This window comes from Sinocyclocheilus rhinocerous, unplaced genomic scaffold (genome assembly GCF_001515625.1).
Source record: "Sinocyclocheilus rhinocerous isolate Xijiao unplaced genomic scaffold, SAMN03320098_v1.1 scaffold1694, whole genome shotgun sequence".
NCBI lineage: Eukaryota > Metazoa > Chordata > Actinopteri > Cypriniformes > Cyprinidae > Sinocyclocheilus > Sinocyclocheilus rhinocerous.
Genome location: NW_015626863.1, coordinates 313,516 through 327,918, shown reverse-complemented (window position 1 = coordinate 327,918; position 14,403 = coordinate 313,516). Strand labels below are relative to the sequence as shown.

Genomic DNA, 14,403 nt, shown 5'->3' with positions numbered 1-14,403 from the left:
ACAGTGGGAGTCTGATATATAGATATAGAAACAACAGTAGGCTACGACCGATTAAACAGGCTTGTTTTCATTTCTAAAAATAATATGTGCTTAAATGGACCGTACATCTATCCCCAGACCTTAATTTTCATTAGAATCAAATTAAATATCAGCATTTACATTGACTAAATGTGCAGTCACGTTTACCGCGGCGAAATGCAGTCATTTCAATGAATTTGCGCATTCGGGAAGTCCACGCAGATTTTTCTCATGTTCACGTTGGAAAATAGAAATCTGCTTGGTTTGAAAGGGACTTCTGTGTGAGCTGTGCTTCATACATTGGCTCCAAGACAATGGACATTTTTGAGTGCGAAATATCGCTAAAGTGACAGCACCGTAAGGTGTATTATCAGCCATTTGATTGTACAAATTGAATGTAAAATGCAGCGAAGGGGGTTCTGGAAACACTTTTGAGCGATAACTAAAAAGAATCGGTCATTCGACTCTTCGAACAGGTTCACTAAATGAACCGACTCGCTAAAAGATTCGGACTTTCCACATCTAAGTGGATGGAGGTGGGGGACGGGGAGGGACTTCTTGGACCAAAAGAGGATTCAAACGTGTTTATGACTTTAGAGTAGAACCGTCGCATTCAGTCAGTCAATGGACTCGGGCGCATTGCGATAACCGGCCTCATTGTGTTCGCTTCAGGCTGGGAAGCAAAACAGAGAGAGATTCGGTCCAGAAGATCGCCCAAAACAAAGGTGTGTCCATCTGAAAGACATTCATTGTCAAAAAAGGACAGGACACGCGCAAAAGAGCGAGCTCGTCGCTGGGAACAATGATGCTGATTGAAGTTTTGGTATTATGAGCAAGGCGCGCGGATTTTTGGAAACCCATTGATGCGTCATATATAGTTGTTCTTCTCATTCTTAATCAGATTACAGTGTGCAGTACGGATTCCTGGCGCGCTCTCCAAATCATTCCAAACGCGGCGTTTCTATTATTCCTGTGAGCGGTTCCCAGATCCACAGCGATGAATTACCAGTCGAGCGTCCCGGTCTCGGTGTCAGTGTCCGGTATCTCTCAGCAGTCCCAGCCCGCCATGCCCACCCCAGGCACGGTACCCGCACCGGTGCCAGTTCCTCAGCAGATTCCGCCTCAGTTCGGATCCGGATCGTCTGGGAGCTCCGGGGCGGGTCAGTTTGGCTCGGGAACCGTATCGGGCCCTGCAGCGCAGTCCGGCGCGTCGGGCTCCCAGTTTGTTTTGTCCAACTCGGCAGCCATCAGAGCCGAGATCCATCGGTTCGAGTCCGTCCACCCGAACATTTATGCAATATACGACCTGATCGAGCGCATCGATGACCTGGCCCTCCAGAACCAGATCCGCGAGCATGTGATCTCTATTGAAGGTAAGCGCAAGGCCAGATTAAAAGACCCCACAATGAAACATTGTATTGTCTGTCAGTGTAAAGGCAGAAGCAGATGGTGCGTGAAAACTAGGCGACATAAATGAGTGTATATCCCTAATCATAATAATTAGGGGCTACTGATAGCCGGGGACCACCAACATGACTTGTGATCACTAACATTGCAATATTTTAATGTGGCATTTGTTGTTCACTTGAGTTGTGATACCAGTTTCACAAAATAGGTTTGATTTGCTTTGAAATACAGAAATAATACAGCTGATGTTTACACGCTCTTTAGTTGGATTGTTTGGGAATGAAGAGCCGAGATTTTACATAACCACAAGCTTCCAAAACGCATCATTGTAAATTAAATCTAAGATTTGTGGCTCTTTGCATTAATATTGACATGCCAGTCAGATGTAATTTTCACAGTGGATCTTAATGCAGATTTGATTGTTTCATTAGAAGCTCTTCTGGAAAATGCTTTCCGAGGTTCCTCTCACCCCACTATTTGTGCATCAGTCGTTCATTTGGGTAAAGTGAGTTTTTCAATCGATTATGTCAAAGACATTGACTCTGGATCTCAAGTTTAACCGACCTATTGGATACCATATTAATGGTTTTGTAGATAAAAGCTGATGGTGCATGCAGACAAGGCAACGTATGACAGCCATCACAAATGAGTGTAATGTGAGGACTGGTTATAATTTATCTACATTTTTAATGATTAATTTGCCACTTGATGGCCATGAACCACCAAAAAGATTCTGATCACTAAATATGCAATAAAAATCCTAAAGTGCAATGCATGCTGCAGTTTAATGATAAACTGGCACAGTTCAAATGAGCTGGGACACTAGTATTTGGAATTGGTTTCATGAAAATGGTCTTTATGTTGTCTGATTTGCTTTGAAATAGTCTTGGATTACAGACAACGTTTAGTTAGATTATTTGAAGAGCAGAGATTTTACATAACCATGAGCTTCCAGAACGACTGCTCAATTATGAGTATATGTGTATGCACATCAAAGATTTGTATTAATATTGTCATGCCAGTCAGATGTGATTTTCACAGCAGATCTTAATTCAGATGTGACTGTTTCATGATGAGCAGCTCTTCAATTTGTCAGCATCAGTCGCTCGTCTCCAATAAAATGGGCTTTTAGCTTCATAAACTTCATTATGTTGGATACATTGACTCTGACTCCCAATTTTTACTACAGACCCGACCTCTTGACTCTCATATTAACGGTCAGGGTGAGAGTTCAGATTAGATGAGCTTTTTCAGTCACAGGTTATCTAAATGCAAATCGAACCCCTTGCTGTTACAGTCACATCACTTCTAGAATTGCAGGATATTACAGAATCCCCTCAGACAGTCTTATCATACAGTTTCTATAGGTTTTGCAGCACATGTTGATCTATTTCTGTATTTCTGAAGAAGCTATACTAGTATTTCTCAGTTATATGACCATGATTCAATGCTGAAACACTATAAATGTGAATAAGAACATTTATGTTCAAAGTTTATTGTGGAGATGATTGGTGTATTGTGTTATAAAAAGTGGTTTCATATAAGATGAGATGATTGTGAGTCTTAGATTTGGTGAGGCTGTGAACTGGTGAGATTTTCTGTAACTCCGTGTTCATTTTACCGTTGAGAAATGGAGATGGTGAAATTTCTGGATAAGCGGACACCCTTTCGAGGGGGTGGCTTGGTCGACAGGAGTGCTAGAGTTTGCCTTTTTGGTATGTGGGTGCGAGTGAGAGCCTGGGTTATGTGAAAGCTGATGATATGTTGATATGAAATAGTTGCACGGAGCAAATTGATGGATGCTTTTCTGAAATAATATCGCTATGTATTCCATATAGAGTGGCCTGGTTGGAGATAGGATTTCAGTGAAGGGTTGACAATATTGTGTGAGTTTTATTGTAGGCCAGAAGCATTGTAATTCAGACGGGACCTCAGTGCATAATGTTTATTGCAGGACATTAGTGTAGATCTTCATCTTTTACTGTTGAGGGTGTAAATAATCTGTGTTAATAGTATTATCCAGCTAATCCTCTTTACTTGCGGTAGGGTTAAGGAGCAGCCCTGGCTCTGGACCAGCAAACCGGTGATTTTTAACTAAATATGATCGAGTCATGTACACTGTAAATAATGTCCACCTTATTCAACATCAAATCTTAGCCCTCCTGTCATTTGACCATGAGAGGATCTTCTTTTACTTAAAATTAGAGCCCGACCGATATGGGTTTTTCGGGGCCGATACCGATATTAGGGAGTAAAAAAGGCTGATATCGATATATCGGCCGATATTCTTTGTGTATATTATAGTACAGTACCAGTCAAAAGTTTGGACACTTTCCCATTCGAGGGTCCAAACATTTGACTGATACTATATATAGAATACAGTATATACATAAACAGAATATATATACATATACTGTCTTCACACACAGACGAAACTTACTAGAGAAGTGTGAAGTGTGACATAATATACCTCTGTAAATAAATACAATATAAATTCACGTCTCGCGCACTTTAATGCCCTTTGATTGTAACGTGTACGTTCCCTTGGAACTGGAATCATGGCGGAATTTCATGTGAAGTCCACTTCGCAGGGCACTTGCGGTCGAACAAGCCAACGCTTGAATGCTGCTGCCTGAACAAGAGACCTCCTTACTGAAGTGAAAGTGTTGACTGGTGTCACTACCTTGCGAACGCGCCCAGAGGATCTCCACCAAATTCGGGGGATCCATTCAGCTCGAGGAGACCTCTCGAACGCCACCCTCCGCGCATCAGTAGCCCCCTGGGATCGCTTGATCGTTCGGCGCCGGACCGCGAATTTAACCACCCGTAACTCCCGAACCCCGGGGGCTATCGACGCGGGGGTGGTCTCATTCGAAAGTGGGCCTCTAGATGTACACTCGATTCGTGTTCGAGAGGGTTCCTCGAGCTGAAGGGATTCCCCGAATTTGGTGCGGATTCGCCATGCCGTTACGGAGATATGGCCGTTCAAAGTTTCAATGGTTTTCCATAGACTTAAGCTTTAAAGCGTTTCATCCAGGTCGCCAGTAGCAAACAATGGAGCGCGCTCTGCTGGACAAATTAAGTAATTACACCATTTCAAGCATTTTATCTGCGTTATATGTTCTGTAAAAAAAAATTCATATCGGCGGCATATTTACCGATACCGATATATCGGCAACAGGCTTATATCGGCCAATAATATTGGCAAAACGATATATCGGTCGGGCTCTACTTAAAATGCTAGTTAATGTTTTCACATTGGATTAAAACCTACTGACTTTGTTTGTTCACGCAGGGTATAACAATTTCCCAGCAAAAATAGGATAATTTTTCTACTTTTTTGGGGATTCGGGGACCTGAAATAACCTTGCCCTCTCAGACAAACACTAGTTACCCTTTTTTTACTGCAAATGCCAGTAACGACCAGTGTCAATCACTTCTGGTCGATGTAAAGAAATCCTCAGAAAGCCTGTAACACCTGTGAGGTCTTGCTGTTGCCATGGAAAATCATAATTGCGATGTATCACTTGATGAATCACAGAATGTCTAGTCTATATGACAGCGGCGGCTTATGCTATTGATCACCAACTTGTTGACCAATAGTTGTGGTGTAAGTGTTGAGAATATCTCCTTGCATGACGATAACTGATTTGGATTGGTTTGAATCTAAAAGCAGATGGAACATATTTATTAGTTTACATTAGCATTAGTTGTGCCCTTGACTACAGGATGCTTTATTGACTGTTATAAATCAAATTATGGCAATCAACAGTTGATGACAGGAGAAATATTGAGTTGGTCCTTTTGCCATTAGTTCATTCATCCAGTGCAATGCAAATCCTCTCTTGTATGTAAGTGAATGGAATACTACTTTTACTATTTCAGCAGTATGTATGCATATTAGTATGCAAATTTCTCTGTATGCATTTACATACTACAGATCCCAAAATGTGCAGTATGCAACAAAACACACCACATGGAATATTGCTCAACTTTACTTTCCATTTATCATGGCGAATAAGCCAGAATTAGTATAATCTGCAATGTATCTGCTTTATTTTATTAGCTGTAAAATAAAGTGTTAAATTGCACAAATTTTATTTCTAAGATAAATTAAGCAAGCACATAATTAGGTGATGTTTCTGAGTTTACACTTATTTAGAAACCTGCTTCTTTAATTGAACTGTTCAAAATGTTTATGAGCATAAAGTGATTAAAAAGTCCCTGAATTATCATTGCAATGTAGAGGGAAAAAATAATTGCTGTGTGTATTACTGTGATTGTTTCTTGCATAATGCATTTTGTTTCACATGCTGTGTGTGTTTTTTTTAAATAAAAATAGTATAAAATTTTTCATTCCAAACAGTCATCTGCTAGAATAGTGACCGTCCATCAACCCTCTACATTGCGAGTAAATCACTCGCATATGCGACTAAATCTTCACTCTGGGCGACTAAATTATGTCTAATATTAGCCAATGGCTAATAAATTCTTAGATTGTACTCGCTAGTGTGTGAGTTGGAGGCTGAGTATAAGTTTAGCACAGATATATTTTCATTCGCCAAACACTCTGGCCGAGCGCTTCAGAGTTTCACTCTCCGTCAAGCGATCTGTGATATTTTTCAGTTCATCTCAATGGATGCGCAGCACACTTGTGTTTGTGTATTTGGCGTACCGTAAACTCTAGTGTGAAAGCGCACGACTCGCCGTCGCTTTCTCTCGCGCGAAGTGAGTGAATATGAATGTATGTCTGAGGGGAACTTACTGTCTTTCGATGGTATTTTTTCTTTTCCTCTTGCCTCTGTATAATGCATATCAGGGCTTCAGACTCATTCTTCCCACTGGTCGCTCTTTTGCAACTAACTTTCTCAGCTGGTCGCACGAGCACATGATTTGGTCGCAATATTTTTTTAAATTTTTTTTTTGCGCTACAACATGGGATTATTCAATGCATGCTGATGAACTTTTATCATAGTTTATAGTTATATGGAAACGAAAGTTGTTAACATTCAACCCATTCTTTATCATCAGTAGTATTATTTGTGATTTGAATTTTGTGAATGGGAGTTTCTCTTTTGCTGTGTATAATTAATTCCCTACAGTTAAAATTAAGTAACACTGTTTTGCTTACATACATCTACACACCTTTCATTTTTTAAGACTAAAACAAAAGATGGATTAATTGTTATTCCTAATCAAAAAGCACAACAACAATAAATCAGTAAGATCTAGTATTTACATAATCCTCCATTTTATGTCAATACCCTAGAAAGTTAAAGCATGTCATGCCACACACATAACAAACAGGATGAATTGCAGTTATTGGCTATCTATGGCACAATGCAAACCAAGCACATAGCAACACCCTAGCAACTGCATGGTAACAAAATACATAGATGACTATATTTTTTAGCATGTAATTTTGCAGATGGTGCAGTGTTTCTATAATTGATTTATAACTGAGTGTTTCGGAATTTGTGAACATTTGGTGTTTTTTTCTCCCTAAGTGCTTTCTAGCCATTAGCATCCTTTGGAACAGCTTCAGAAAACAGCGGAAATGTAATTGCTGTTGTTTTTATGCTGCCATCGCTGCTATAACTGATGCCATATCAGCAAATGTATGACTTTATCTCTGCCGCAGCGATGCTGTTGCCGTTCTTTCGCTTTAATTCTTTATGTCAGCATTATCTGAACGACCTTCAGCAGATGTTCACTCGTGTTTACAGAATTTTGAATTCAATGTCATCAGGGTCTAAATGAAACCACAGTGCAAAATGGAGCTGAAGTTAAAGGGAGAGGTTCAGCCAAAAATGAAAATTTATTTACCCTCAAGTGTTCTAAACCTGTATGAGCTGACATAAAAGAACGTATTTTGAAGAATGATGATAGCCAATCAGTTGCTGGTAGCCATTGACTTCCATAGTAGGAAAAAAATACTATGGAAGTCAATGGCTACCAGCAACTGTATGGTTACCAACATTTTTCAAAATATCTTCTTTTGTGTTAACAGACCTTTCCTCTTTAAAATTCAGACTGTATGAATGTTGTGTCATGAACACAAAACGTATTTTCTGATAGTTGCATGTGGGGATATCAAGCGTTTTATTATTGGGGGGGGAACAGTGTTTACTTACTGAGAAATATTTGAAGTCTACATGCCATAGTTTTCATCTATTTTATTAATATTTAATATGTAGCATATTGGTTTTGCTGTGGTATCGAATTCATACAATTCCACTGATATTGACTACTGAAATGTATCATGACGACATTGGTGTTCAGTAAAATGTATTTCATATTCACAGGCTTTATGACTGTTTGCTGCTAATACTATTATGCAAATTTATATTATCTTCCAGCAGTTTGTTTTAAAAGGGTTTTTCTATCATAGTTACACTCCATAAGCCTTGACTAGGACATTTTAATTTGTAATACTGCACATTATTTGTGCTTTCACGCTTGAGGTATTCGGCCAATCACAACGCACTGGATAGCTGTCCAATCACAGCACACCTTGCTTTTCAGAACAATGAGCTTTGTAAAAATTGACGCGTTTCAGAAAGGCGGGGCATAGAGGAGAAAAAATAATGTACAGTATGTGGAAAATAATCTGTTTTTTTAACCTTAAACCATATAAACACATTTCATTACACCAAATACACAAAATAATGTTCTTTTTAGCAACATCATATGACCCCTTTAAAGGTGGATTATTTGCCTCCTGAAAAATTAAAGAAATGCACTCTGGGACAAAAAGAAAGGTTTTGCGGCTGAAACGTGGTTTTTCTATGGAAGTGGAGTGTAAGGAAGGGTTTGTATTGTTTGGAGCGTTTGCTGTTATATTAGTATTGAGGCTTTGCCAGTGTTATTATACTTTAAAACTCAAGAGCAGCCTGCATGCATTGCTCAATAGGAGTCTTAGTGGCATAAAATAGAATGAATAGGCTAAGAATAATTTGGTTTGTATTCAAAACCATAAGTGATTGTCAACCAAGGTCCCTTTTATATCATTTTTTAAATCATTTTCATGAGAATTTGCAGAAAGTGGTTTAGTTATGAGAGTATGACTACTTGAAGAATAAGGTGGAAATGATCTTATTAAGGACAATTTAAAGTTCTCCATCCAATGTACAAATTCATCCATGAGAAATCTACCTCTGCTCTGTCTTCGGTTTTTCATCTTTGGCTGTTGTTAATTGCGAGTGATCACTATTCAGTCTGTGCATCTGTTTCAGATTTTCACCAAAGAGATTGTTTTGGAACAGAACACGTTGGCGACATCAAATGAAAATCCAAAACAAGAGCGTTATGCTTCACTCCATTGGACGGTCTTGTTGGAATCCGATGGAGTTTTCAGATCCACGACTGAAGGAAGACTCTCCACGTGGTTTAATCTCAAAAGCTCTCTGTCAGAAAGCTTCTGATGCTACCGGAGTCTCTCAATCGGCGGTTCAAACTAGGGCTGAACGATTAATTGCATTTGCGATAATATCACGATATGAAATAACGCGATTTTTCAATCGCAGAGGCTGCGATTACACGGTCACGTGACACGCGAGAGTAAAGAGGTGTGTTCGACTTGAAGATCAGAAGGTTGGAAGTTCAACAAATCAGTCAATGTACTGTGATTGTAGTTGTTAAATAAAAATGTCATTCATATCAATTTATGCATCACCTAATTTCATCGTAACATATAGGCCTGGCCTACAGAAAAGAACATTTATGTTTAATCTATATAATATTGTGTTGGTCATACTATACAATGATTTATAGCTTGTCTTTGTTGAATAATACAGAACATAAAGAGCTTTAAAAAAATAATTGCATATTAAATCGCAATCGCAATATTGGTAAAAAAAAATCGCAATTTGATTATTTTCCAAAATTGTTCAGCCCTAGGAACCCACCCTGGACTTGGTGCACTCTGGATGCTCCGAGCCTTCGAGGTCTCAAGTGTGAGAGGTCACAGGTCAAAAAGCTACTCATGAAGAGGCTCTTTTCATAGCAGGGAAACTCTGAAGCCACGGTCTATCTCTGGAACATAATGTAGGCCATTGTTCCCACTACACAAAGGTGCTCTCTCCACTTGTTTGCAGGCCTTTTTTTTTTGCTTTTCCTAAGTGAACACACATGTTCTGCTCCACAGAAGAAGCCAGGAGACTGTGTTTTGGTTGTGGACAAGGGATCATCTGCGGAAGAAGCGCTCTAGCGTCCAAACTATTGAATATACAGTATATTTTTCTGAACATCACTATTGCACCCTTGAGCAAGACTGTTAACTCTATTTCTAACTTTTAGTCGCTCTATGAGGACTATACTTGTAGTAAATATTCTACACTGTCAGAAAAATGTGCAAAAATTGTAACTTTAGGGATGCAACAGCTTGTCACTGAGACGGTACCCTCAAAAATATGGCTTTGTACCTTCTATACCTCTAATGAGTGCATATTACTACCTTAATATATTAAAATACACCGTTTAGGCATAGATAAGGTACAAAGGCGTACCTTTAAGGGTACTAAATATTCAATTTTTGCTAATTGTTTTGTTTAGATAAAGTTGTATGCTAAATTACTACTTATATTCCATGTTCAATACAAGTTAAGCTCATTCGAGAGCATTTGTGGTGTAGATTACCATCCTGAAATGAAAATCTACTAATTTTTTCAAGTAGGGGTGTGTGATAGTGACAAAAAAATTATATCTCTATATTTTCTGGAATTTTGTTGATAACTATATTTAGATGATATTTTGCTGAATATGTTATTGTGCTGGTATTTTGGCAGGTTTAGGACTGCCGTGGACAGCTCTCAGACTCTCAGAGCTTTTGATATTCTTTATATTCTGTGTGGTGAATAGTTTGCAGGAGTAACAGAAATTAACTTTTCCAATAATTTTAAATAGATTTTTACCTGTTATGGGCATTTTTACCTTTATAAGGCCATTTTTTTCTAACCTAATTAAATGTATGCATCATCTTTTGTGTCAAATAATTAAATTTAATCAATAAATTTAAATAGTAAGATACTATAGGGCTGTTACCAATCAGTATCAACAACATTTTTGAACAAAAACAGTTCGACTGTGGCTTTGTTTGAAACTATTTTCATTGATGAAACAGAGCAAAAACAGGAACTTGTCTAAAATGCAAGTCAATTAATATTAACACCTTATATTAACATATTAAACATATTAACTATGTTTTATAAAATCAATATCATATTTGCAGTTGTACTGATATTTGGAGAAACAACTGTACTCATTGTGTGATGTATATTAACTATATCAGATGATTTAAATAGAAAAGACATATAAAAGGTTTACGGGGGAATATTTGCCCCTCTTATCTTAAATTTTGGTGGAATTCTAAATGTATTTTAATAGACTAAATCATACAGTCAAAGCGTAAATGTGCTTGCGCAGTAGTCTAACCTACATCTCATAGTGTATGCGTGCACTCTCTGGGTGTGTATTTGTTTGGTTTTTGTGATATGCTCGATAATGTCAAATCGCATGTAGGTTATACTACAATTACGATATTAAAGTAGACGATATCTTTCGCACACCCCTATTTTCAAGTCAAAAATCGAGGTTATGGTAGGCACTTACAATCTAAGTGAGGACTTTTTGGAGGACCTAAAAGCAGAAATGTGAAGCTTAGAATTGTATAAAAGCACTTATATTAATGATTCTGTACAAACTTGTGTATCATTTGAGCTGTAAAGCTGTTTAAATCATTACTTTTACAGTTATTTTAGGGTTTGTGGTGTAAGTTGTATGGTTGAATTTAACTCTTCACAAAAAAGGTTAGTAAGCAATTATTCACACTAAGATCATGTTATCATGCATATCATGCACGTCTTGTGGCTATACTCTTGGAACAGTGACTTTTTTAACGTTTACAGATTAGCCCCATTTACATGCAATGTAAGTGTCTTACTGTAAACCAGGAGGGACAAGTGGAAATTAATTTTGTGGTAATCAACTTGCTTAAAATGCTGTCGGTTCATCATGAACCTGAAACACGACCCCCATTGGTGCTAGATTTGATTGCAACTGTTGTAGTTTTTTCAGGAATTCTGCAAAGTTATTTTGAGTGTAGGATATGACGCTGATCTGCGATCTTCTCACCAAGTTATGGAGGTGACGGATCTGACTTTCTGTAAGTACAGCCGAATAGGCATCTGGACCAGAACGGTACGCCTCATCTCCGGCGCCAGCGTGGCTGCTGAGTAGCAGATGGTCTGTGACATGAGAGGAGGGTTTGGAGAGCAGGGACTGAAGCCTGCCAAAGACCCTGGTTCTCCTCGCTGTTAGGACCGATGCATTCAAACAAACACACACAACATAGTGGAGGCCATCTTATTTGTATCTACACATGCTTACAAAGGCTTCTCATTCCTTTGGGATTATCCAGGCGTACGCCAACAGGGCTCCTGGTTTGCCCAACGGCGGGCGCCACCTGGTTGGATATGGATCCCCGTGACGCAGGCTGAACCACAAGGGCATGACTGCCGTACAATCCGGAAGGGATATTCACACAGTTCTGGCTCCTCTTCACGGATACACCCCCGTCCCCCAGCGTTAGTACGGTCTTGGAGAAATGGAGTGCGCCATAGGTGGGAGCAGGAAGTAGAGTAGTTCCACAGCATGTGCCGTAGAGCATATATCGTCACTGCCTATACAGCTCCCACACCGAACAGCTAATTGGAGTTGCACGTCCTGTTCGGGGACTTCAGACCTGCACAAGTTAAATTGAATTTATTAATGGCAATTCTAGAACAAGGCCGTGTCACAGTTTTTCGCTAATATGTCAGTCAACTTTCAAGGACATCCTTTTTTTGGCTCGGGAAACAGCTCTTTACCTACTTGTCTCTGCTTGAGGCAGGAAGTGTGCGTTGAGTCGAGGTTGTGTTAGTAAACTCTGCTCAGCTTGTTTTCCTCATGGTTTGATGGATCTGTTTGGAGTACCGAGCACTCGGCTGTCGCTTTTGGCTCTTGTCACACATACACGCACGTTTTTCCCATGAGCACTTGGTTTTTGAAGCAAAGGCCCCTAGACCATCAGAAGCACTAGTGTAAAGTGATACTCTTGTGTGCAGAAGAATCACCTGTTTAGGGTGATTCATTCATAACTAGCTGTAATGATGCATAGTCCATAGGGTTTTCGGTTGAAAAGAGTTCTTTGCAAAATCCCTTTTACAAGCTACTCTTTCCAGCGGTTAACTGTTAAGTGAGCTGGGGTGATTGAACACACTCAGATATCTCTCTCATACATACTGCTAGAAAGTCTGATTCATTTGAGTGAATCGGTTCATTCTAAACAGTTCTCTTTTTATATGGTGTTGGAAAGTCTGATTCATTTTAGTGAATCGGTTCATCCTAAATTGTTCCTCTCTCTCATATGGAGCTTTGGAAAGTCTGATTCATTATACTGAATCGCTTCATCCTGAACGGTTCTCTCTCATATAAAGCATTGGGAATTCTGATTCATTTTAGTGAATCGGTTCATCCTAAATTGTTCTATCTCTCATATGAAGTATCGGGAAGTCTGAATCATTTTAGTGATTCGGTTGATTCTAAACTGTTCTATCTCTCATATAAAGCATTTGGGAAGTCTGATTCAATTTAGTGAATTGGTTCATCCTAAATTGTTCTATCTCTCATATGAAGTATCGGAAAGTCTGATTCATTATAGTGAATCGGTTCATTCTAAACTGTTCTTTCTCTCATATGAAGCATTGGAAAGTCTGAATCATTTTAGTGATTCGGTTCATTCTAAACTGTTCTCTCTCATATGGAGCATTGGAAAGTCTGATTCATTATAGTGAATTGGTTCAGCCTAAATTGATCTTTTTCTCATATGCTGGATTGGTTAATGTATCTTATGTTATATTGTCATGTTACATTGTATTATTGTACAAATTATATTGTAGTTAGTGTAAATCCGATAAGTGATATTGAAATGTTCATTCATTCATTCAGATCCCTTGTTTTTGTGTCAGTAATGCTCTGTTTAAATTATAATTCATACCATTGGATAGTTATATATTTAAAAATGTGAAATAGCTTCAATGCAGTTAGCTACACTTCATGCTACTATCAAAAAGTAGCGAACTTTAGCTAACTAATTATGATTATGTTGTAGCTTGACGAGCTACGGTTTAAAAGTAGCTTGCTTGACATTGATATGCTACTTGTAGTAGCTTTTTGTTTCTGCTTCTGTTCACTGTTTCTTTTATGTTAGTTTAGCCTATATTTCATTCATACCAACTGTGGGAGGTCACTGTTTACATAAGACCTCTTTATCTATATGTACACTATCTCTGATTGGGTTATCATGTTAAGCACAAGCCTGGTTCCTGCATAACTACATCTGTCAGTGTCCAAACCTTGAAAAGACCAAGGTTTTACAGAGGTCAAGCCTTTTACACAAAGAGAAAGCTTGCATTTTAACTATTTTCTAGGGTTGAGATCAAAAGAAGTGGGTGCAGGACCATTAACTAATCCTCTTTGCAAATCTCGACGATTCTTTCATACAGTTGAAAGAAAATCCATTTAACCCACCTCAGCTAAAATAGCTTTGCTTAATGCGATTTAGTGTGAACTAGCGACCAGTTTTGCCGGGTTGTAAAGATTGTAAAATCTAATCGCAACTTTCCAAGAGCTGTTTTGTGGGTGTCACGTGGGGGTGGAGCGGAGGCCTCAGGAGTGGAGTGTTGGCTCGGTTACTTTACAGCTTTTGCTGATGACTGTGGGTGTCCGCCTTCAGCACTAAACAGAAATGTGCTTCAAAACCGATCGTTTTGTAAGATATTGCATTAAAGAAGATTCATGCGTTTATCACGCTACCGAGCCAACATGAATGGATCCTCTTCACGAACGCGCATCGAGCCAAAATCTGCCCCGGACAGCAATTCACTTTTAGATTTTTATCATCGTAATCCTAGGTTTGGAAACCTGCCATCGTGCAACAGG

General features: G+C 38.9%; 1 protein-coding gene across 2 annotated transcripts in view; it reads left to right on the top strand.

The window, feature by feature from the left end:
* Positions 1-391: 391 nt before the first annotated feature.
* The window catches only part of LOC107717275 (arf-GAP with GTPase, ANK repeat and PH domain-containing protein 3-like), a 63,774-nt gene continuing 49,762 nt past the window's right edge, over positions 392-14,403 (top strand). For both annotated transcript variants that reach the window (XM_016523974.1, XM_016523963.1), the window contains exon 1: positions 392-1,391. In XM_016523974.1, coding sequence (XP_016379460.1) covers positions 1,016-1,391 — 376 coding nt within the window. In that variant the 5' untranslated portion in view covers positions 392-1,015. The remainder of the gene's footprint in view (positions 1,392-14,403) is intronic.